Here is a 22,285-nt window from a genome sequence, read left to right as displayed (position 1 = left end):
TAGTAGTAGCAGTTTCATAGAAAAACATGCAGACCTACAGTACAGTATATGCACAGGTCAAACTAAAATCAATGCAGTCCATCATGTAATATAAATCTGACTGCATGCAAAGAGACTTTAATGTACCTGATGTGCTCTCTACTTTTAGATAATGTCACAGAGGGCCACACAAACATAAGTTTAATGGAAAGACTGGATTGGCTAAGCTGTGTTGAGCAGGAGGAGGTTTTGAATCTGGGCTTTACGATTGGCTCGTTCATTATCAGCGCAGCCACATTGCCTCTAGGAGTCCTGATGGACAAGTTTGGGCCACGTCCAATTAGACTGTTTGGCAGGTGAGAGCCATACAGCTATTTACATTTCACATATTCACATGTACAAATAATCGTTGACAGTCATGAAGATTTGCTTGCTGCTCGAAGTGGAGGGCCGTTGTTGTGCAATATCATTATTGGAGTTGATTGTGCATGAGACTTGTACTCTAATGTCCCCCTCTTGTAAATAATTAATTATAGAGAATAAGTTGGGGTGGTGGAGGGAGAATTGTTGCAGAAATGAGTAGGTATAACAGAAATAATGTATATAATATTTTGCACCATAACAGCACTATGATGCTTACCAGACCAGTAATTTAGGCCACTTACCTTATCCTCCTGAGACTCGAGCATGACTGCTGTGTGTATTTCCCATTTAACTTTTTGATTTGTTACTAGTAGCACCTAAAAACACCTACAAATATATGTCCACACATGAGGACAGCGGGACAAAGTTGTTAAATTATAAAAATACCAAGCTATAGAAAGTCAGATTTTTTTTTTATCAAATTGTTTATTATGTTTCCTGGAGTGTTGGCTATTCATGATTTTGAGACGTTACAGACATTACATTAGGGCTGCATCTAACGATTATTTTTGATGTTGATTAATCTATCGATTATTTCTTCGATTAGTCGACTAATCTAACGATTATTTTTCCGATTAATCTAATGCATATTTTTGGGATTAGCCGATTTATCCATTGGCAAACTTTCCAATAAATAATAAGTACAACTTCTACATTAGTATTTCAAACTTTTATTAATTCATTTTCTGACATTTTTTTTGTATCTGTCCCTATTCAAATAAACAATAAATAAATAAATAAATAAATACACTACAGGCTACTGTTAATATGTAAATATAACGTTATTGTTTGTTTTTAAAGTCTACATTAGAGACATGCTGGGACGGATTTCTCCCTTAATAATTCCTAAAAAGCGGACATCTCTGTTATTATCAATGAAACTGACTGCACAATGAATCTTTCATTATATCGATTTGCCAGTATGCAGAATTCAGCACTGAACAAAAAGTCCATTTTGAGCGGTGAGGAGATTCCATCTTAAATGCTTCTGATTGGCCATTGCGTTCAGAAAATGAACACATATGTCTGTGATTGGCTACATTGTTAAACGCTGCAAACATGTATACATAGAACGATTTACAGGCCGGGGTCTATCTATTTTGTTTTAGTTGTTCTTGTTGCTTTTGTGCAACAGATGAATGACAATTTATTTGTTTTGAGATGTTCAATTTATAGATTTCTATTTTGCAGGAGTCCCGTGAATCGTTTTATTCTCCGCAACCAGCACACACACGAGTGCATTACGCCAGCGCCACGACTCGGCCATCAGAGCCCAGCGCCGCACTCTGTTGTTTTGGGTCCCGCGGAGTGCATGTCTCTAGTCTACATGTGCATACACAACTTTTAAAAACGGGCAATTTAAATGCACTGAAGGCTTCGTTGACAGATTTAAGTTGAAGTTATAAATGAAAGTCCATTTTATTGTCGCCGAATGGGCCAATAAATTACATCTGCACCGTTAGCAATTAACACTATTAACTAGCACACAAGCTGTAATAGCTGAAAAAAGTAGGTATGACCGCAACAACAACTCCAAAAACTCACTGTAATAAAGCCTACTACTTACCCAGCTGGCTCGTCGTTTTGAGTTCAGCAGAGTCACAGGATGTTTCCTTTTAAGATGCTCGTTCATAGCAGTTGTGCTGCCATGGTATGACATTTCCGCTTTGCATAGTGAACAAAGCACCTTTCTGTTCGGCTGTAGTTTAAAGTATTCCCATACTTTGGATGATCGTGGTTGTCATTTTCACCATGAGCTGGAGCAGAAGCCGCCATTACTCGATATTTAAACGTAAATAATGAATGTGACGCGTCGACGCATTTCATTCGTGTCGACGTATTTTCATAGTCGACGTAATCGATGACGTCGACGCGTCGTTGCGGCCCTACATTACATCAGAAATTAGCATAATTAATTTGAAAGTAATGGCCAGCATCATCCAATCACTGCCAACCATGTTAAAATAAAATCTATGTACTGCAGATGAGTCTATGTACTGATTACCATTGTCCCATGTCTGCCAAACATGCACATCATCTGCAGCCTGAAACCAATGTTTAATTGGAAGTTTTGATTGAATGCACTTAGCTGCATAGAGTGCTCCCTTGCTCCTTATTTAGTGAATGACTTAACCTCCGGTGCAGGGGTGAAAATTTCATCAAAATGTTGGGGGGAACAATAAACATAACAATTCTCAAGAGCAATTTGTGAAGGGGACACCAAGGGGTTTTTTGTTGTTGCCCCGTTTGCATTTGTATTATTTTATTTCTTAAACAATTATTTTAAGAATATATGATTATATTATTTACAATACACATATTTTAATGATACTTTAGGGGGGGGACAACCCTCAGATGGGGGGGTCCTGACCCCCCCGACCCCCACCGCAATTTCCGCCTATGCTCCGGTGTGCTGTCTGTCTGCACTGATCTCCGAACTGGTTTCAATGGGATAATGCACAGTAAATAAAGGACTTCTAAGGAAAAGATGCGCTTAAGTACACATAAGTGTACATTGTGTTTATCAGCATGCTGTTTTGCGATAAATCGCTCAAATTTTAATGAAATGAAATTGATGAAATTAGAGACTCTAATCTTTTGACTCAAACAGGTGTCAATGTAAGATCTTAATTAGGTTTCTTACCAGATGTAGTTTTGTTGGCGTTTCTCCCAAAGACAAACTTCCCTGTGTTCTGCGCCTTTTGTTTTGTCACATGACTTTGTGTGCCGAAAGTTTAACCCTTTACTGATAGCACAGAGTCTCCTGAACTGAGATCAATCAGTTTAAATGAATTGAAATGATGCATTGCATATAGTGCAGACAAAATACAACATCCACTCATGTGTGCGTAAATCTCACAAGGATATGGCCACTTATTTTATCACATGTACTCATAAAAAATATTCCGTTACATGCATACCTTGCATCTGCCCATTGTAAATGTCAATGTATTGTATAACTGTCAAGGATATCATGATGACAAATATCTACATGACACATTTTATGGGCTTTTCACCCTTTAAACTTTTAACCAGGGGTTTATTTCTTTTTTTTTACATTTCACAATGTTCATACTTACTAGCCCTGGCTTATTTATTCAAATTGTACAGTATACCTTTTGCTCACATGTGACATGTTAGGACAATCGTCTTGCATGGTGTAAGCTGATTGGTCCTTTGACATGTAATCAAGTAGCCAATCAACGTATGTCTCTCTTTGTCTAACAAATAAATAGCTCAGTTTTGCAGATAAACCGGTTTCATTGCAGAACGCTGCAAAAGTTTTTATCTGAAACCCAACTCCACTCCAGATCCAATGGTCTAGATCTGCTACATGGGGATTGTATTTATGTATAATTATGCAGCATCGTGTCCTACATGCTGGATGCGGCATGTCTGGCATTTTGTCTAATTGTGCAGCAGCAGCAGCAGCATGTACACATGCTAACTCACTATGTCTGTGTATGTTTTAGCAGTAGCAGCAGCGTATCAAATCTTGTCCGCCAAGACCAATATCCTATCAATATGTCATACCCACATTAACATGCTAAATCTTTCTGAGAGTTGACATGACTGAAAACATGTTAACATGTATAATGTTTAAGTTGTGTGGCTATACTTTTGATACAATGTGTATTTTGGCATTTATGGACTGGCCCCATTCACTTCCATTGTACAGTGGTATGAAAAGTGCCATATTACAAAGTTTCACTAGCATCAGAATAGTATTCAAAACAGATTAAAGTGCAACAAGGATATTTATTTATTTCATTTTTATTGACTGGTTAAGTGCTCATGGAAAAGATGCGTTTTAAGTTGTTTTTAAGAGTGAGTCAGCTTCACGGATGGAGTTGGGAAGGTCATTCCACCAACGTTGTATGATGAAACTGAAAGTCTGGGAAAGTGTTTTGGTGCCTCTTTATGTTGGTACAACAAGGCAACGTTCCTTAGCCGACCGCAGGCTTCTGGTGGGCGTGTAGCTCTGCAGAATTTATTTTAGGTATGCTGGAGCAGACCCAGTGAATGTTCTGTATGCCAGCATCAGAGGCTTGAATTTGATACGTGCATCAACCGGCAGCCAGTGGAGAGAGACAAAGAGTGGTGAAACATGTGCTCTCTTTGGTTCATTAAAGACCAGACATGCTGCTGCATTTTGGATCATTTGCAGAGGACTAATTGCACATGCAGGGAGGCCTGCAATGAGAGCGTTACAGTAGTCCAGTCTAGTTATGTCAAGTGACTGAACAAGCAGTTTTATGGCATGTTCAGAGAGGAAGGGTCTTCCTGATATTGTAGAGTGTATATATGTATATCGCTGAGGCCGATATTTTGAAATTTGTAATAACCAGCATCGGCCTATACATTTCCAATTTGGCCGATTTGTTTTTCAAGCCACTGGGGCACCAAGAATCACCTGCTTGCATGTAAAGGAGCCTTCTAAGACATGTAAACAACTAATCACAGATTGTTTTGTTGTTACGTACCCTCACACTAAATCCCACATTTTCTTGCTGTGGAGCACTCATAAATATTCCTCTGAAGCACGTATTCTATCAGCCTGGATCAAATTCTGACTCATGAATGTTGCATGACAATCAGTCCATGACAGTACAAGCTGGCAATCTGGGCCATGTAAACTGAATGCTGTCCGGAGATTGCTGTCCAAAAGCGGAGCCTTCGAGGTTAGCAAAAACAAAGCGTAACACAGTGGTACACTGGCGAGCAGACCAGAGGCCATTCATTTTGACCGATTGTCAATGGAGTAGATGCATCAGTATGCTGAATGATCTACTTTTGTGTGGAACAGTTTACCCTTTAATTAACTGACCTCCTGTCTGCTGATATTAAACATGTTTTACACCAAACAATCCTTTTGTAGTGTAACTCAGTATATAAAAGAATCCCTGCTGCTTGCTGCATCTGCTTCAGCATGCGTGAGCAACTTCAAAATAAAAGTGCTTCACTTGCGCTACAAGTAAACATCATATTCACTGTGCACTGTATGAACAATTAGTTATGCTCGGCCTGTTGTGAGAAAATGCGATTGCAAATGCGCACGCACCGTCCGTGGTTGTTAGACTACTGTGTGCACTATTGTTATTTCCTTCTTCCTAACACATTAACAATTAGTTTATGTGCAAATAAATTAATAAATTGGATGACTAAACAGAAATCAAAATAAACTGCTATTTACCATTTAAAACACAATTTTCATTTTTGAAAGATTTTTTTTAAGATTATTTAAAAAAACAATTGGTGGTAAATATAATGCTTAGAGCTGGGTATTAATACAGATTTCCCGATTCAATAAATACATTTTATTAGCTTTTCATAATTTTGGTCACATTTTAGCATTTAAAAATGAACAAATCCATATATTCAATCAATAAATATGATATTATAATGAATATATAATATTTTGTTAAATTTGTATTGTTTAATTGCATAATTTGTACTAGACACAGGTATTTACATTGATTTGTTGAACAAGTGCTAAAAACCTGTACTGTCTCTTTAAGGAAATCCGGCATTTCTGTAAACAGCATCTTTAAATTAGCGCATATTTGTAATATTTTGCCAAGCCCTAGTAGTTCTAAATTAAAGTTAATAAATTTTCTAAGCAATATTATGTTTATGTTATTTACAATAGTAAATTGTGTGATATTTCGGTGTTATATCGGCCTATCGGCCACCCTATTCTCTGAATATCGACATCGGCCATTAAAAAACCCATATCGGTTGCCCACTAATGGTAATCAACTTTATGCCACAAACGCTGTCGATGGAGCTTAAATTGTATTGAACCAGAACGTTCTTTTAATTTCCATAAACCTTCTTTTTCTATGTATGACTCTTGTAGTTCCTGTTTTGCATTCTCCACGGGTTTGATTGCTGTTGCGGCATATAATCCTACTGGTGAGTATTAATCCTTATGGAGGTGTGTTAAAAGCCAAATTCTTTTAACATTTATTTGGTATCTCACTTGGAAACTGTGCTTTGAGCAGTGATGGTGTCTGTGGTCTGTCACACCTGAGGCGTTTCCTATATTGAGATACATCATTCTGTTATTAGAGAAATGTGTTACCTAACATAAGTAACCTAACATTTTGCTTTAGATCATTATTTTGTGAGATTTCATGGCATATAGCGACTCCGCTTTAGCACAGTCACTGCAGGATGTATAGAAATCTCCTTCCTACAAATAATCCCAACATATTGGCAAATAATGCTTTTCAAATGCCACAGATCTGTTTTTGTTGCGATTTCTGAATAAATAATGTTTCATAAATAGTAAAGACATTTCTGTCCTCTCCTTCACAGTGTTATCTTCTCTCATATTTATTGCTGTTTCCATGAATGGGTTTGGAGGAATCTGTCTGACCTTCACTTCATTAACAGTAAGACACGCTTTTATTATTATTATGCACACACTTTTTATGACTTTTTTAATATTAATTGAGAGACTACATGGATTATTTGTAAATTAAATATTCATTTCTATCTACTTTTTTGTTCTTTTGTTAAAAAAGTCCATGGACATGTTAAGCATTACTCACATTGCCATCATCAAAGGGGAGAGATAAAGGGAATGAAGGTGGCCCACAGGTCCAGGCAGTAAAGGATACTAATAACACTGAATAACAAACACATAGAAACTAAACCAAGAACACACATATGTCAGAAATTAGGAGATAAAGAATAAGAGTACTGTGATGTGAGAAAACTGAAAAATATTCAATGTTGTAACATTGTAAATTTGGAGAGAGTAACGTGGGTCAACAGAAACGCCACCACAGAACGAATCTGAGTACATGCATAGTTCATCAGGCCATGTCCCTGTCTGAACTTTACTTTTAAAAAGGATTTCTACAGGCAGGGAGCCCAGAATTCCTAGCTATAGCCCTATATACACAATAACAAAATACATAAACTCTCTCCTACAGTGCTGCAAATGTTCACAGATGACAGCTAATGTTTAAATAGAAAGATTAAGCAAGTAAGATACATATATTTTAACTTCAAGGTACCGTAACGTGTTATCTTGCACACTTGCCATCCTTACCTGTTCTATAATCAGATCTCCTTTTGAAGCTTGAGCTGTCAAACAGATTGTTGCTATGGTGTTTGTGTACATTCTATGATGGGTTGGTTGTCATGTTGACATTTGACCTGACTCGTGTAAAAGTGTGTATAATAAGTGTGCAAATGCGTGTGTGTGTGTGTGTGTGTGTGTGTGTATGTGTGTGTGTGTGTGTGTGTGTGTGTTTGTATATGGGATCACATGAAATACCTTTGAGAAGTTGACACATCCTGCAGTGTGACATGCTATACTCAATCTAAAACCATTTGAAACAGCATTTGGCTAAGTAATTAATTATTATTATTATACATTCACTTCTTCTGACCTTTTATTAATTGAGAAACTACATGGTACATTTGTACATTTAAACATTTATTTATATTCCCTGTTTTTTATGTGATGCATGACAATCCATGGACTACCCATATGTCTATAGCCTATTATTGGTATTAATTCTACTGTGTATGTCTATTTGTGTGTATCTGAAAGCTGTATCTGGGTACATTTTGTTGAATGATCCCTTTTGACTACTCTATCTTATGTAATTATCATTAAATATCTAAATGGTTTTATATGTCTTACTGCAGAATGTCAAAACTTGTTAGTTGCAAAATTGCTAAATGTTAGTTGCGCTTTTCTGTTCTATTTGTGTTAGGAGTGCATGTAAGAACTGCATGATCACTGCTCTGCCTGGGTTTTTCAGATGACTTTAGAGCTGCACATTTCCATCCCCACATTACGCATTTTTTGCATGCTTGTTCTCAGCCAATCAGAGCACATATCTGACTTCACTCCCTCAACTGCGCCAAGCCCACTTGCTGCCCACACTAAACGCACAGTGACATAAACACACTGTCTTTGCCCTCTCTGCGACTGGGGCTAGTTCTTAAACTTTTTACTTCAGTGAATATTTTTCAGGGTAAAAATGTGACAACTTGTCCCAAACTGACATTTATGAAAAATCCCATGTCCTGAGAACATACTGTAGTTCAACATTTTGTTTAAAATATATTCATTATAAAGTTGACCCTTGAATGAATATGTACTATTGTTGTTTAATTGTTTACCAAATTTAAATTTAGTTTGAAGTATAGAATTCACAAAGAGTATTTTGAACTAGGTGTTTGAAACCAACATACAAAACCACTGCTACATAAAACACATTTGTGTAACTGGACGTTTGACTCAAAAAGCGTATTGTTATTGAGCTATAACGTTTGTGACAACATCCCCACATGACAGCTTGTCCTAGTCTCCACTACATCAAGAAAGGTACACCATTTTGAAGAAACAAACAGAAAGGTGTCATGTAGGGTGAAGAGGTTCATAATAGTGTGACTGCGTGTATAAATTATGACGTGTTAGAACCGTTCCTTGTTGACAGTCTCTTACCATGGCACTTGTTTGTGTCAGTTTGCTTTGGGAGGATGTCCAAGTATATATTTGTTTTCTTTGTTTATCTGCTTGGCACAACAGCACAGAAATGTCCTTAGCACTACATGTGCTTCATCGCATATGAGGGTTTGCTAAAAGACTAAAATAATTCAAAGGCAATTCATTGGATAGTGTGATTTGGATAGATTGAAGAAAGAAACATAGGAAGAAAGGAATTGGCAGCCCAAGCTTGGTTTATTATAACACATGCAGCAACTCATTGGCCATATTTCCTTAATTATCCCTGGTTGCTCAAACTGCGTACTGTACACATGTATTTTCAATAAACTTTCTTTTACTGTTTTATTTCTCTTTTATACCATTATCAAACTTTCTCACATGTTGTGTAGCTAAAAAACAAACTAATATTGCACTCTAGTGGCAAAAGTCAAACATTACAGTTTGGAGAATTATAGCAGAACAGAGAAACAGATGGATTTAAACCATTTAAGAATAAAAAAATAAAGTAAAACTCTCCTAAAGAAATTTTGTGCCAACAGACATGTTATAACATATTTATTATCCATTTATAATTCATTTATTACACTCTAAACCAAATTCTCCTTGTTTGATTTTCTCAGTTGCCAAATATGTTTGGAAATGTGCGCTCAACAATTCTTTCACTGATGATTGGCTCTTATGCCTCCTCTGCTGTCACCTTCCCAGGAGTCAAGGTAGGGTCTGTTTATAAGGAATTAGAAAGCAATTTCATATAATTTAGTTTTAGATCAAAACAACATGCCTCATTCACAAATATAAGTTGTTTTTTACTCAAATTTCAAATGCAACATTAGAACTTAAATTTTCCCCAATCTGTCTTGATTTGTTTTAGCTGATATATGATTTGGGAGTGTCATTTTGTGTGATCTTCTGGGTCTGGTCGGCCTTTGCCTGTCTCGTCTTCATCAACTGCTTTGTTAATTGGCCCGGAGAGTCTTTTCCTGCCCCAGAGGACATAAGATACACGTCAGTACATGTCAGATTTATGTCAAATGCACAATTCATAGCAATAAAACACCCTATTAAAGGGTAAATTCTGTGTTGGATTAAAACATTTGCATAGACAGAACAAGAATGTTGTGTCTCTTTATTTCTTAGTAAAATAGTGAAGTTGAGAAGTGACGTAATGGACCATAAGATGACTGGAGATCAATTCTACACTCACGAGACTGTTGTAGAACATGATGTGACCAAAAAACAAACTTTAAATGATGAAGCACACAGTGATGAAACAGAACCACAGAGCCAGGGTATGTCTCACAAACACACGATCTATTGAAATGCTCAAATATTGTTTTGATAATGAAATTATTCTTTTGTTATTCATGTTTGTGGAACGGCAGGATCCCCTCCTTTCCGTCGTTCTGTCTGCTCACCAATCTTTCTGTGGAGTCTCATCACCATGCCGATGACCCAACTACGTGTAATTTTTTTCATGGGTGCCATGAATAAGATGTTGGAGTTCCTGGTTACCCATGGTGACCCTAACCGTGAGTGTCAGCTAATGCCAGTTTGCATCCATTAATGGAATGGTAAACTTCATTTGTCTGTGTTTGGTCAAGAACACAGTGAGTGGTGGTGGCGTAGTGGGCTAAAGCACATAACTGGTAATCAGAAGGTTGCTGGTTCGGGCCCCACAGCAAGACACTTAATTCCAGGTTGCTCTGGGGGGATTGTCCCTGTAATAAGTGCACTGTAAGTCGCTTTGGATAAAAGTGTCTTCCAAATGCATAAATGAAAGAACAGATGGATAAATGTAATGTACGCTCTAGTTTCACAGAAGTATGTGTTAGTGGGTGGGTTTTGTATGTGGGTAGTAAACATATGAGTTTAATTTGGATTTACACTGTGTTGTTTTCTATGTTTTAGCCTCTGATGAGTTAGTGAAGGATGCAGAAGAGCAAGGTAAGAAAAATCATGTTCAGCAAACTTGTCACAAATATGGATTTGTTACATAGGCCTACTGTAAAAAGGGCCCCAAAAGTATGGACACTTGCATTAGAAAACAAAAAAATCAAACCTAGGGCATTCATTTTAAAGAATGTTAGTACAAGCACAATTTTAAGCAAACAATTTCACAAAAATATGTTTATTGGGTTATTATTTATACAGTATAAAACAGTACAATAGATGTACTGTTCTAAATTAAGATTCTTTGCTTACGAAAGTGTTTGTACCCTGAAATCAACCCTTATTCAGCTGAATAACTGACAAGTGGCATCCCCCATCGGACATTTGTACATAAATTCAAATGTGAACACATTTTCTTCTAGCACTACAGAGTAAACCAGTAATCGCGTTCACATAAACAGTATTGAGCACAAATTTCCGCTCTAAAATGAAATTTTTTCACTGACGATTAGGTTCAGGGTTGAGGTTTGGATTAGGGCATATGGTTAATTCAAATATTCAATGAATGACTGTTAAGCAACTCACTTTTGGCGCCACTCTGTGGACATTTATTCTGAAAACTGCAGCTCACGTATATTTTGAACAACACTTTCAGCTTCTGCCATTGGGGGAAGTGGTTCGTAATTTCGGTAGTACAGACCGATTTCAGCAGCACAAAATTCGACCTACGGTTGACAATTCACAGTGTGATCAGTCTGGAGTCAAGGTCTAGCCTCATTTGTTTGCAGATGCCACATTATTGTATATTTTGTTATGTTATGCAATGAAATTCATCGCTATCAGATGCTATCGAAATTATGTGTTAGTATTATGCTGCAGAGTGCTGGTGTAGTGAATTTAATTATGCTTTCTTGTTTCATTCATACAAAGATTTTATGTGTGCATGTGTGTTATAGTGAGCCTCTACTCGTCCATCTTTGGCACTCTACAGCTGCTCTGTCTGATCACTTGTCCTCTCATTGGCTACATCATGGACTGGAGAATGAAGGAGTGTGAAGATGTGGACACTTCAGCTGAGGGAGAAAAAAGGTGAAGGCAGAGAAATTGATAAGAGTATAGATAGCCAGAAGATTACAGACTAAATTGAAATTGGACTTCTTTCTTAAATGTATTTGCATACTGAATTCCAAAAAGACAAATTGCATAATGTGTTGATTCTTGTGCCAAGCTGACTGAACACAAGGTGCGTGCTGTGTGTTATGACAGTGACAGAGCGGCTCTGATGTGGCTTTATATTAATGCAGAATCAAAACCTAAACCTAAGTTTAAATAAAACATTAACACTATTCTTGTGTTGCAAACGCAGTTATTTTCTTCAGGAAATGGAAATCTAATTATCATTACTTACCCCCCCTACACACATCTCTTTAGTCCATCTGGGCTTCCAAAGAGGGACAGAAAGATCCAGAAGCTCACCAATGCCATCAGAGCTTTCACCTTTACTAACCTGCTGCTAGTCGTCTTTGGCATCATCTCCCTTATAGACAATCTACCCATACAGGTTAGACACATTCACTGCAAAACAAACATTTTCATCACATTTAATCAAAGCCTCATCATGCTACATGGTGATTTGTTTGTGGTTTATTTTAAGTATCTCTTTCTCTTTCTCAGGTGATGTCTTTTGTTCTTCACACTGCAGTTCGAGGTTTTATTCACTCTTGCTGTGGTGGGCTTTATGCTGCTGTGTGAGTTTTCATTTTATCAATTTTTCAAATTCCAAATGACTTTATGAGCTGCTTTCTTAATCATGCTATTTGTATGTATAGATATGATAGAACTTATTACAGAAATCAAGTACTAAGCAGTCTCTGTAAGACACAGATGTTTTAGTCTGTAGCGCTTTTCATGTGGAGATCAAAGCGGCACTGGTGCCCTGACTCAGAATCATATAAGTGACTTTGCGATTGTTGTAGCAAAGCGGATAGCCACCATCTGCTGACTGATTTGTATTGTAGGATGAGAGGTTAAGAGATATAATGCCTATTGAAATTAATATGCAACCTATGTCGGGACTAGGAAACGATTAGGAAATTAATAATATTACTTAAATTAGTGCTATTTTAGTGCATTTCTATCTTCATATCAGTGGCGGCTGCTGGTCTTTCAAAGAGGGGAAGCTCATTTTCGGCCAACATTATAAATTATTTACCCTATTTTTTGCACTAAATCAATCTTAGGTGTTGATCTGCCCTGCTGTTTAATTCTAATTTTTTCCTCGTGAGGAAGACTTTCAAATGGCTTCGCCAAAATCAGGTCGACAATATTAGCACCATCTGCCATCATGCGCAGTTTCACCCGTACGACGCTAGCCTAGCCTACTGTATGATTGAATGAATGAATGAACGAACGAACGCTCTAAAACAAAATATATTAAACTTGGTAAAACTGAATCAAGGAATGTGGTGTATAATTGTGTGAAATGTATTATGCAAATTGACTAGCAATTTCGCCAAACAAATATAAAGAAATAGGTTGCAGCAGTTTGTCTTTCGACTACACTTGAGAAATCCGCGATGGGACTGAGCGCGAAATAGCTTCAGTGACTTCTTATAGTACAGATTCGCTGTCAATCAAAAGGAGATGCAGTCTTTCGACAGATCCTCCAATCATCACGCGGAAGCCCGGAGTCCGGGCCAGCCCACTCCTCATTCACCCCCAGAGACGCTGAGCGTCCGTGGGCGGGACATAATCGCAGCATTTATCCAATGACCGTCTATTTTGGGGGCACTGAAAAAAACTGTTCAGAGCAGCCCGATTGAAGTCAATGGACACTCGGCTTCAACAGTGAAATGCACTGACGCTACGGGAATGTATGAGAAGTAAATCGAGTCAGCCGACCTGCTATATGTAATGTAGCTGATTCTGAACGAACTCGTCTTCGAGATGAACGTGTTCTAACGCATTTTTAGTCAATAAATTGTTTACACAATAGTACATATTTGACCATTATTTTTTTGACATTATAGGGGAAGCTGAGCTTCCCTTGCAGTCTTAAAGAAATCCCCACTGCTTCATACTGTGGAAGACTTTGTTTGGGAAATGTTAATAAAGCATTATATCGTTACATAATGTTTTGTTTTATTTCCTATGATGGAAATAAATGCATTTTGACAGGAAAATAAGTATATACTGTACTATAAAATTTTTACACTTACAAGATCTGCAATTTAATAAGGATTAACTATGAATTATGCGATTAATAGCCATTAAAAATGTTTTCAACTGACAGCACTAAATATAACACATGGTTTTGTATTGTAAAAAGTTAGTCTGACCATCACTGACATAAGCAAATCAAGCACTGTTAATTTATTATACATATAGATAATAGGTGCATTTCGTTGTCTTTGTACTTGTACTCTGCACAATGACAATAAAGTTGAATCTAATCTAAACTAATTAAATAGACACTCGATAATTTATACATATAAATGTTTCACATAAAAAGTCATATATGTTAACGTTAGTGCATTATGAACCAAAATTAACTAAAAGGAACAATGAATAATAGTATGAATTAACATTATCCAAGATTAGTACTTTCTGTAAAAAAGTATTATTAAATGTTAGTTCATGATATACCTGTATAATGCATTAACAAATTTGTTATCATGTACAACCTTATTATTGAAAATTTAACAGATAATACCTTAATTATAATTCCTAGTCATATCAACAACAACAATACATCAATTATTTTAAAATAAATAACGCAAAATACAGTTTTATGGCCATTTTCTCAATACACTTGCCATTGGAGGGTGTTGCAAAAAGTGAATGTTATATAAGTATAATATTTTCAGTTTGTTACATCCTCAAGCTGTTTGTTATTTACATTTAGCTACCCAATCAATCACTTTGGCACTCTGACGGGCCTGCAGTCCATGATCAGTGCTTTGTTTGCCCTCCTACAACAACCACTATTCATCTACATGCTGGGACCATTGAATGGGGATCCTTACTGGGTGAGTCAAACAAACATGACTGTAATGAACCATTCATATGTATGGCAAATACTGATAATTAAATAATGTTGTATCACAGAGTTAGAAACACATGTTATTAACTGAAATTCTTGAGTGATTGCTGTTTGAATAAGCAAAATTCATGCATTGTCCTTATTTTCCTTGAATTGACAGATCAACTTAGGCCTGCTTCTGTTCTCATTGGTCGGATTCATGTTGCCAGGATACCTCTTCTTCCATCGGAGACAACTTATAAAAGACAAGGCAGCACGAGAGAGTCTGTCACTGTGCCAGTCAACACAGGAGAATGTCAGCCTCAGTCAAACTAATGATTCCTCTAAAAATCAAACTAACGGGACTGTCTGAAGTGGACAGAGTTGATTACTAAGTATGTGAATTATGGCAATGATAGACCGCTCTCTTTTATAACAATTATTGTTCCATGGCACTTCGAAAAATGGAAATATAGTACGCATCATATTGAGTCATTGTAAATATAAAACAGCGTTACAAAAATCCAAATGTGCAATTTAAAGTAGACAGTCAAGGCTATGATTTCAAGACTGAGCATGGTGTATTATCTAGGCTTTTTAAGATAACCTGGCTTTCTCACTTAAAAGTTTTGCTAACCATGAGAACCACATTTACAGTGTTTTTAACAGTGTGTGGTTTGTCTTTGGCTACTGAAACACAGTTTTTCTTTCAAAGGATTATATTGAAACTTTGAAATATCCTGTATAATGGTAGAAAAAACATTAGAGGTTAAATAACTTCAAAACAATCACACTTTCCTTCATACTGTAACACAGAAGCACCTCCTGCCACATCACTTTCTTGAAGTCAACATGAAATCAAAATTGACCCTATTTACTGTAATACATGGTCCTTGTTAGGGCTGGGTAAGGTATTGATACAGATTTTTCAATTCCGATTCAAGAGCTCTTGATTTGATTCGATTCCGCTCTCAATTCGATTTCGATTCATACAGTACGGGTACATTTCTGTTACAATGTCCATTTTGCTCGCGTACAAAATAAATTCTCTCTCAGCTAATGCTCTTAATCAAAAGGAATATTCTAGGCACCCCTTCTAGGTACAGTTCAAAAATATAAATTTTACAAATTATATTTTATCATTAGTTTTTCATCAAATTGGTCACATTTTAGCTTTTGAAAAATTTTCAAATTCAGTCTATTCCTTCCGTTAATATCTTGAAATTGCATATATTATGTTGCATATATTTTTGTTACATTTGTATTGTTTACTTGCATAATTTGTACTATTTACAAGTATTTACATTTAGAACACATGCTAAATCAGTACCGATTTAGCATGTGTTCTAAATGTAAATACTTGTAAATAGTACAAATATTATTATAGTCTCTTTAAGACTAGCAGCATTAGTCAGTAAGTAAGGAATATTGATGATGGGACCGTTTAATTATTAAAAACGAATGTACACCCGAGGTGGTACTGTGGTCACGACGCACAGCACCGTTATACCTCAGCTGTGCATTCTTTTTTAATAATTCAACAGTGCTGAGTCAATTATTCTGCTTATACCATGCCTTAAGACATCGTTCAGGGTTTTATCTCAATACATTTTCAGGTTTTTGTCAATAAATGATCTTGTGAGTGGAACTACTTTCTTCCGCCACGGATACAGCATCTTGCTCTGATACAGCTCAAGCCTTCGTTGCTACTTCATAAACGTCACATTCAAACTAGCAAAGGAGGATAGCGAGGCTTGCGCTGTCCTTTAGAACTAGCAACGGCGCTGCTGCGTGTGTGTGCGTGTGTGTGTGTGTGTGTGTTAGGGTTGCAACGGTATGAGATTTTCACGGTATGATAACAGTCTCAGAAAATATCACGATTTCACGGTATACGGTATTACACAATTACTATTATCAGTGAAAACAGAAGGGTTATTTATTTATTTATATTTTTGAGCAAACACTTTATTATAATTCAAACTTGAAACATTTATTTTATTGAAGTATTTGTAAAAAAAGTCTCCCTTTTGAAAATAAAATAAATAGAATAAATAAGAAAGCTAACAGAATTATAAACATGATAAAAAATAGCATGTAACCATAACATGTTATATAATAAAGCATGTTAGTTTTATGTTAAATGAACTACTAAATGAAAAATAACATCAGCTGTGTGAGCTTTTAAAGTAATGTCCTATGATTATTAACAGTTAACATATACTGTAGGTGTGCGACAGTGAGGCCAGACTGCTCTTGTCTGTACATTTATCTCAGTGCTTCTCAACTGGTTTTGCTTCAGGACAGATTTTACATTGGAAATCAAATGTCGACCTGCCATAGATTAAACATAACCTGTATTTCATGTATCTTGGGTTGCATTTCCTTTTATGTTGTATAGTTTTGTTCATGGTTTTCCAGTACAAGGACATGCATCAAGTGACATTATTTTTGTTGTTGATGTGTTGTTGATGTCAACTTTTGACTTTCATCACACAATTGAATAATGATAAATGACTATGATAAATGATTACTGCAAGAGTTAGAATAGCATACAGGTGCGAAGGGACTTCAACATTTCTAAATTGCACAAATAATAAATACATTAACATATTCGTCTATGGCTTGATTTTGCTCGCATGTCAATGATTACTCATCCGTGTGTCAATGATGCCAATATCTAATTTTATCACTGATAAGGTTTACCTGCAAAATTAGTAGCACCAAACATCACAAGCAGCCTCAAGAATGAACATAGAGTAGCCGTATAACACTTTTCCTAGAGCAGAATATTACCATCTTCAATGGGAGAACCATGGCATTGCTCTTTCCCTGCTGTCCGCGACCCAGTCCGAATAAACCAGTTGAGAAACACTGCTTTAACTCACACACACTCATGTCAGTCCCCCTCGGCTCGCTTCTCTCTGACATTTTATCCGCTGCATTTGTGTGCGTGTGAGTGTCGCAAGTTGACGAGTCTGACAGGCAGACAAGGAGGATTGAGGAAAGGAGATGCGCATGCGCATGTTAGATTCTCCGTCCGGTTGCATTTTTAAGCAAATTGTACATGGTATGATAACCGTCTATTTTCAAACCGTGGTATACCGTGAAACCGGTATACCGCTGCAACCCTAGTGTGTGTCTGTGCTGATTAGGGCAAAATACATTGAAATATAAAAAGTTTCACATATTAAAAGATATTTTGGATAAAAGAAACTGTTGTATTGATCAAGTCGTGGGGGGTACGGCTCTATTTGTTGGTCGCGACATAAAATGTGTGTGAGCGTGTGTAAGTGCGGTGGGACGAGGGAGCTTTAAAACACGCACAAACAATACAATTTAAAAAATTTTAAAATAATATATATATATAAAATAAACATGCATAATTAAACTAAATGTCTCTTTCCTCATCCCTTCCCCTAGAGTCCTCCAAAACTGCCAAATACCCACTCCCGCCCCAGCCTTCCATCTATCATCTTCTCAAAAGTGTCCACCATCCCCATTTCCACTCACCACTCTGGAAAAGGTGGTGCTCCTTCTGACTTCCAACCCCTTAAAATAACTTGTCTGCCAATCATCACGCCAGTCTATTTATAACTGCCCCATTGCCCAAAATGTCTGGGGCAAAGTAAAATTTGAGTACCCAGAAAGTCACACAAATAATTCTGTATCTTTAACCAAAAATCTTGGATCTTAATGCATCACCAAAAAACATGGGTTGTGTCTCCAACTTCTGATTGGCATCACCAGCAGGTGGGTGTGTCTTTAAGACCAAGCCTATATAATCTAGAGGGGGTCCAGTAAAATCTATATAAAATCTTAAATTGCATAAGGTGAACCCTTACATCTCTAGATACAGACTTGACATTTTTCAGAATCATTAGTCCACACTCCTTCCTCCAATACCAAGTTAAAATCTTTCTCCTATAATCTCTTAATAGAAGTTAAAGCTCCGTCCCCCAAACTCTGAATCAGTAGGGAGTAATACACTGATGCCTCATGACCTTTCCCAAAAGCAGTAATCACCTCTCCCAAAGTATCTGCCATTTTAGGGGTGTATGTGCTACTCCCAAAAACAGTACAGAGTATGTGGTGCAGCTGTAAATACATATAAAACTGAGATCTAGAAATCCCAAAATGATGACCCAATTCTCAAAAGATACAGGTCACTGAGTGTAGGCAACATTTAAATAAATGTCCGAATTTAATACTCTGGCCACTCTTGTCCAAATTATGTGCAAATGTGAAATAACGGGGTGTGACTTTAATTCGCTGGTTAGATTTATAGAAATGCTTTGCAATGGCAAAATAGGGGCAAGGACTTCTTGTTCAATATGAAACCAGGGAGGGGCTCTTTCAGGTGGAAGCGACCAATGAGCCAAATGCCTGAGACCGAACGCATAATAATAAAACAAAATCTTGGGTAGGCCTAGCCCACCTTTGTCAATCGGCCTATGTAACTTGTTGAAATGTAGTCTGGGACATTTACCATTCCAAATGAAGGACTTTGCTATGTTATAAAATTGCTTGAAATAAGAGAGGGGGACAGCTACAGGGAGTGACTGTAGCAGGTAGTTGAATTTTGGAATACAGTTCATTTTAATAACCTTAACCTTCCCAATCATCGATAAATGTAATGAAGCCCACCTGTACACATTGCTCGAAAATCTTTTAATTAAGGGGTCAAAATGAACTCTAACTAAATCAGACAAATTTGCTGTGAGTAAAATACTCAAATACTTAATGCCCTGTTTGGGCCACTGGAAGGCCGATACTGGACAGTACGCTGTCAGAGCCAAAGCTTTGGATTTAGACTAATTGACTTGGTAACCTGAGAACTTGGAAAAGGAATTAATAATTCTGTGGAGGCAAGGCATAGATCTATTGGGGTCAGAGACATATAGTAAAATATAATGTGCATAAAGCAGAAGCTTATGCGCCACACCTCCTGCCATCACCCCTGGAAAATCCTTCTTATCGTGGCTGCTAATGGTTCCAGGGGGAGACACAACAATAATGGGGAAAGAGGGCAACCCTGCCGAGTGCTATTATTCAGAGTAAAATTATCTGAAATTAATCCATTTGTTTGTACTGCTGCTACGGGGTGTCTATAAAGTACATTAATCTACTCAATAAAAGAATTCCCGAACCCGTATATTTCCAAAATCTTAAAAAGATAATCCCATTCTACCATATCAAATGCCTTTTTGGCATCAAATGAGATGGCAGCGACTGGAGTCTGATCATTTGCCACTGACCACATGATATTGATGAAATGTCTAATGTTATCAGAAGAACTACGGCCCTGAATAAACCCCACCTGATCTATATGTATAAGAGATGTCATAACTTTACTTAACCAGTTGGCCAAAATGTTTACATCCAGCTGGATCAGGGAAAATGGATGGTAACTTTTACACTCACTTGGATCTTTGTCCTTTTTAAGGATCAGAATGATCCGGGCTTGTGTCATGGTTGGCAGAAGCTTTCCATACCTTAATGATTCTGTATAAACTTCTAACATAAGTGGAGCCAGTTCTGTAGCATACAATCTAAAAATTCAGCTGCAAAGCCATCTGGCCCTGGAGCCTTTCCTGTAGAAAAGGCCTTAATTACCTTGTCAAGTTCCTATAACTTTTTCTCAGAATCAAGATTTTTTTGCTCAATCATCAATATAGGGAGTTCTAATGGTTTCACAAAGTGTCTAATATCTTCATCAGTAGACGAAGATGTGGAACTGTAGAGATCAAGATAGAATTCTTTAAAAGCATTATTATTATCAATGGCGGAGTTAAACATTTCTCCACCAGCAGATTTCATTGAGGCAATGGTAGATAAAGACTCTTTCTGCTTTATTTATCTAGCCAAAAGCATCCCTGCTTTGTCCTCTGACTCAAAGTATGACTGTGTCATACTAAACAAAATTCCACCTTCCACGATATAATAGTATTATATCTATATTTCAATCGGAGGTCATTAGACGACATTCTGCGCTTCAGCTCTGCATCAGCATTTTTAATATTCTCTTCCAACGCCACAAGTTCTCGTGCTTTGGACTTTTTGGTGAATGAGGCATACTGTATGATCCTGCCCCTAAGAACCACCTTAAGTGTCTCCCACACTTGCACATACCAGTGATATACTTGCTTTATAGAAAGGTTGCCACCAGTGTTGGGTGTAATTGGATTATAAAGTAATTAGTTCCTGTAATCTGATTATTTTTATTCACAAAATGTAGCATAATTTATTACATTTAAATTCTTGTAATCAGATTAGTTACTGACTTTCAATGAAAAGAATTACTTTTAAATGTATTAACTTGGTTTACAATTACTTCAAAAACAACATGTATGTGTAATACAATTAAAGTGTGAATTCATATGTACGTCTGTTTGCGTTCCTGTGACTGCTGAAGGGCGTGCAAATATGTACAAGGAGAAAATAGATATCAGTGTTTTAGAAAGTAACTTAAAAGTAATTAGACCTGTGATTACTTTTCAATTAAGTAATCAGTAAAGTAATCAGATTACTTTTTTTAGAGAAGTAGTTAGTCATTTGTAGTGGATTACTTTTCCCATAACTTACCCAACACTGACATAGTGTGAAAGATCGAGTTTTGGGTTTAAGAATCGATATCGAGATCCATCGGAAAACCTATATTTTTACCCAGCCCTAGTCCTTATCTTATTTTGCTTGATACCTTCATGCACATTATTCCACAGAAATAATTAACACCTCTGAAATGATTTCTGCTACTGGAAGACGTAACCTAAGCCTTTATGGACTATTAGTTCATATTAAACTGTAGCCAAATATAAATTAGTTTCCTCGTTGAATCACTCGTAAATGTCACATTACTAAAGTAAAATTGTTTGCGAATGCCGTTTCATGTTGACTTTGGAGAACAATCATATCATCTTCATTATGTATGTGCAGGTCACAGGCATATTCAAAATACTAATATATTAGTCATTAATTAAAATTATAATTTTTTTTTATGTTCATTTGTATGGTAAAAATACACCTCTCATTTTGACTCAGGGAAGGTAAATGAGGCAGGGCTTCATATAATTAATGACATCATGGATAAATCCATAATTCTTTTAATTTTAAAACTGTGTGCGTGAGTAATAAGCTTTTCATAGCTTTTTCTGCCTTCCCTCACTCACTAAACTAGTGTAATTTCACTATGGACCCTGATGGATAGGCTGCTTCTTACAAGATGTGCCTTTAATGAAGACTGGCAAGTGTCATTATTATGACCTTATTTCAGAGACTAGTTTGCACTATATTTTTTGTTCAGTGTGTTTCAGTTTCGCAATAAGAGATATGGAGGGAAGTTTAAAAGAAATGTTCTGTATTTTACATAACTGATTTAATGTTCTCAAATCTTCCAATGATCCTGTTGATTTTTCTAAATAGTGGTGCTTGCATTGGCTATGTTTTGCTCACAACTGTAAATATGCCTGAAGGAAAAACTAAAAATAAATGTTGACATT

General features: G+C 36.7%; 1 protein-coding gene across 1 annotated transcript in view; it reads left to right on the top strand.

Moving 5' to 3' along the window:
* The window catches only part of slc43a1b (solute carrier family 43 member 1b), a 35,397-nt gene extending 13,239 nt beyond the window's left edge, over nt 1-22,158 (top strand). The window contains exons 3-15 of the mRNA XM_052126976.1: nt 149-335; nt 6,263-6,318; nt 6,724-6,800; nt 9,499-9,591; nt 9,750-9,883; nt 10,016-10,167; nt 10,261-10,407; nt 10,787-10,822; nt 11,725-11,857; nt 12,200-12,329; nt 12,443-12,516; nt 14,673-14,796; nt 14,971-22,158. Coding sequence (XP_051982936.1) covers nt 149-335; nt 6,263-6,318; nt 6,724-6,800; nt 9,499-9,591; nt 9,750-9,883; nt 10,016-10,167; nt 10,261-10,407; nt 10,787-10,822; nt 11,725-11,857; nt 12,200-12,329; nt 12,443-12,516; nt 14,673-14,796; nt 14,971-15,162 — 1,535 coding nt within the window. The 3' untranslated portion in view covers nt 15,163-22,158. The remainder of the gene's footprint in view (nt 1-148; nt 336-6,262; nt 6,319-6,723; nt 6,801-9,498; nt 9,592-9,749; nt 9,884-10,015; nt 10,168-10,260; nt 10,408-10,786; nt 10,823-11,724; nt 11,858-12,199; nt 12,330-12,442; nt 12,517-14,672; nt 14,797-14,970) is intronic.
* The last annotated feature ends 127 nt before the right edge of the window (nt 22,159-22,285 follow it).

Source organism: Xyrauchen texanus, chromosome 5 (genome assembly GCF_025860055.1).
Source record: "Xyrauchen texanus isolate HMW12.3.18 chromosome 5, RBS_HiC_50CHRs, whole genome shotgun sequence".
Taxonomy (NCBI): Eukaryota; Metazoa; Chordata; class Actinopteri; order Cypriniformes; family Catostomidae; genus Xyrauchen; species Xyrauchen texanus.
This window is presented reverse-complemented; position numbering and strand designations above follow the sequence as displayed.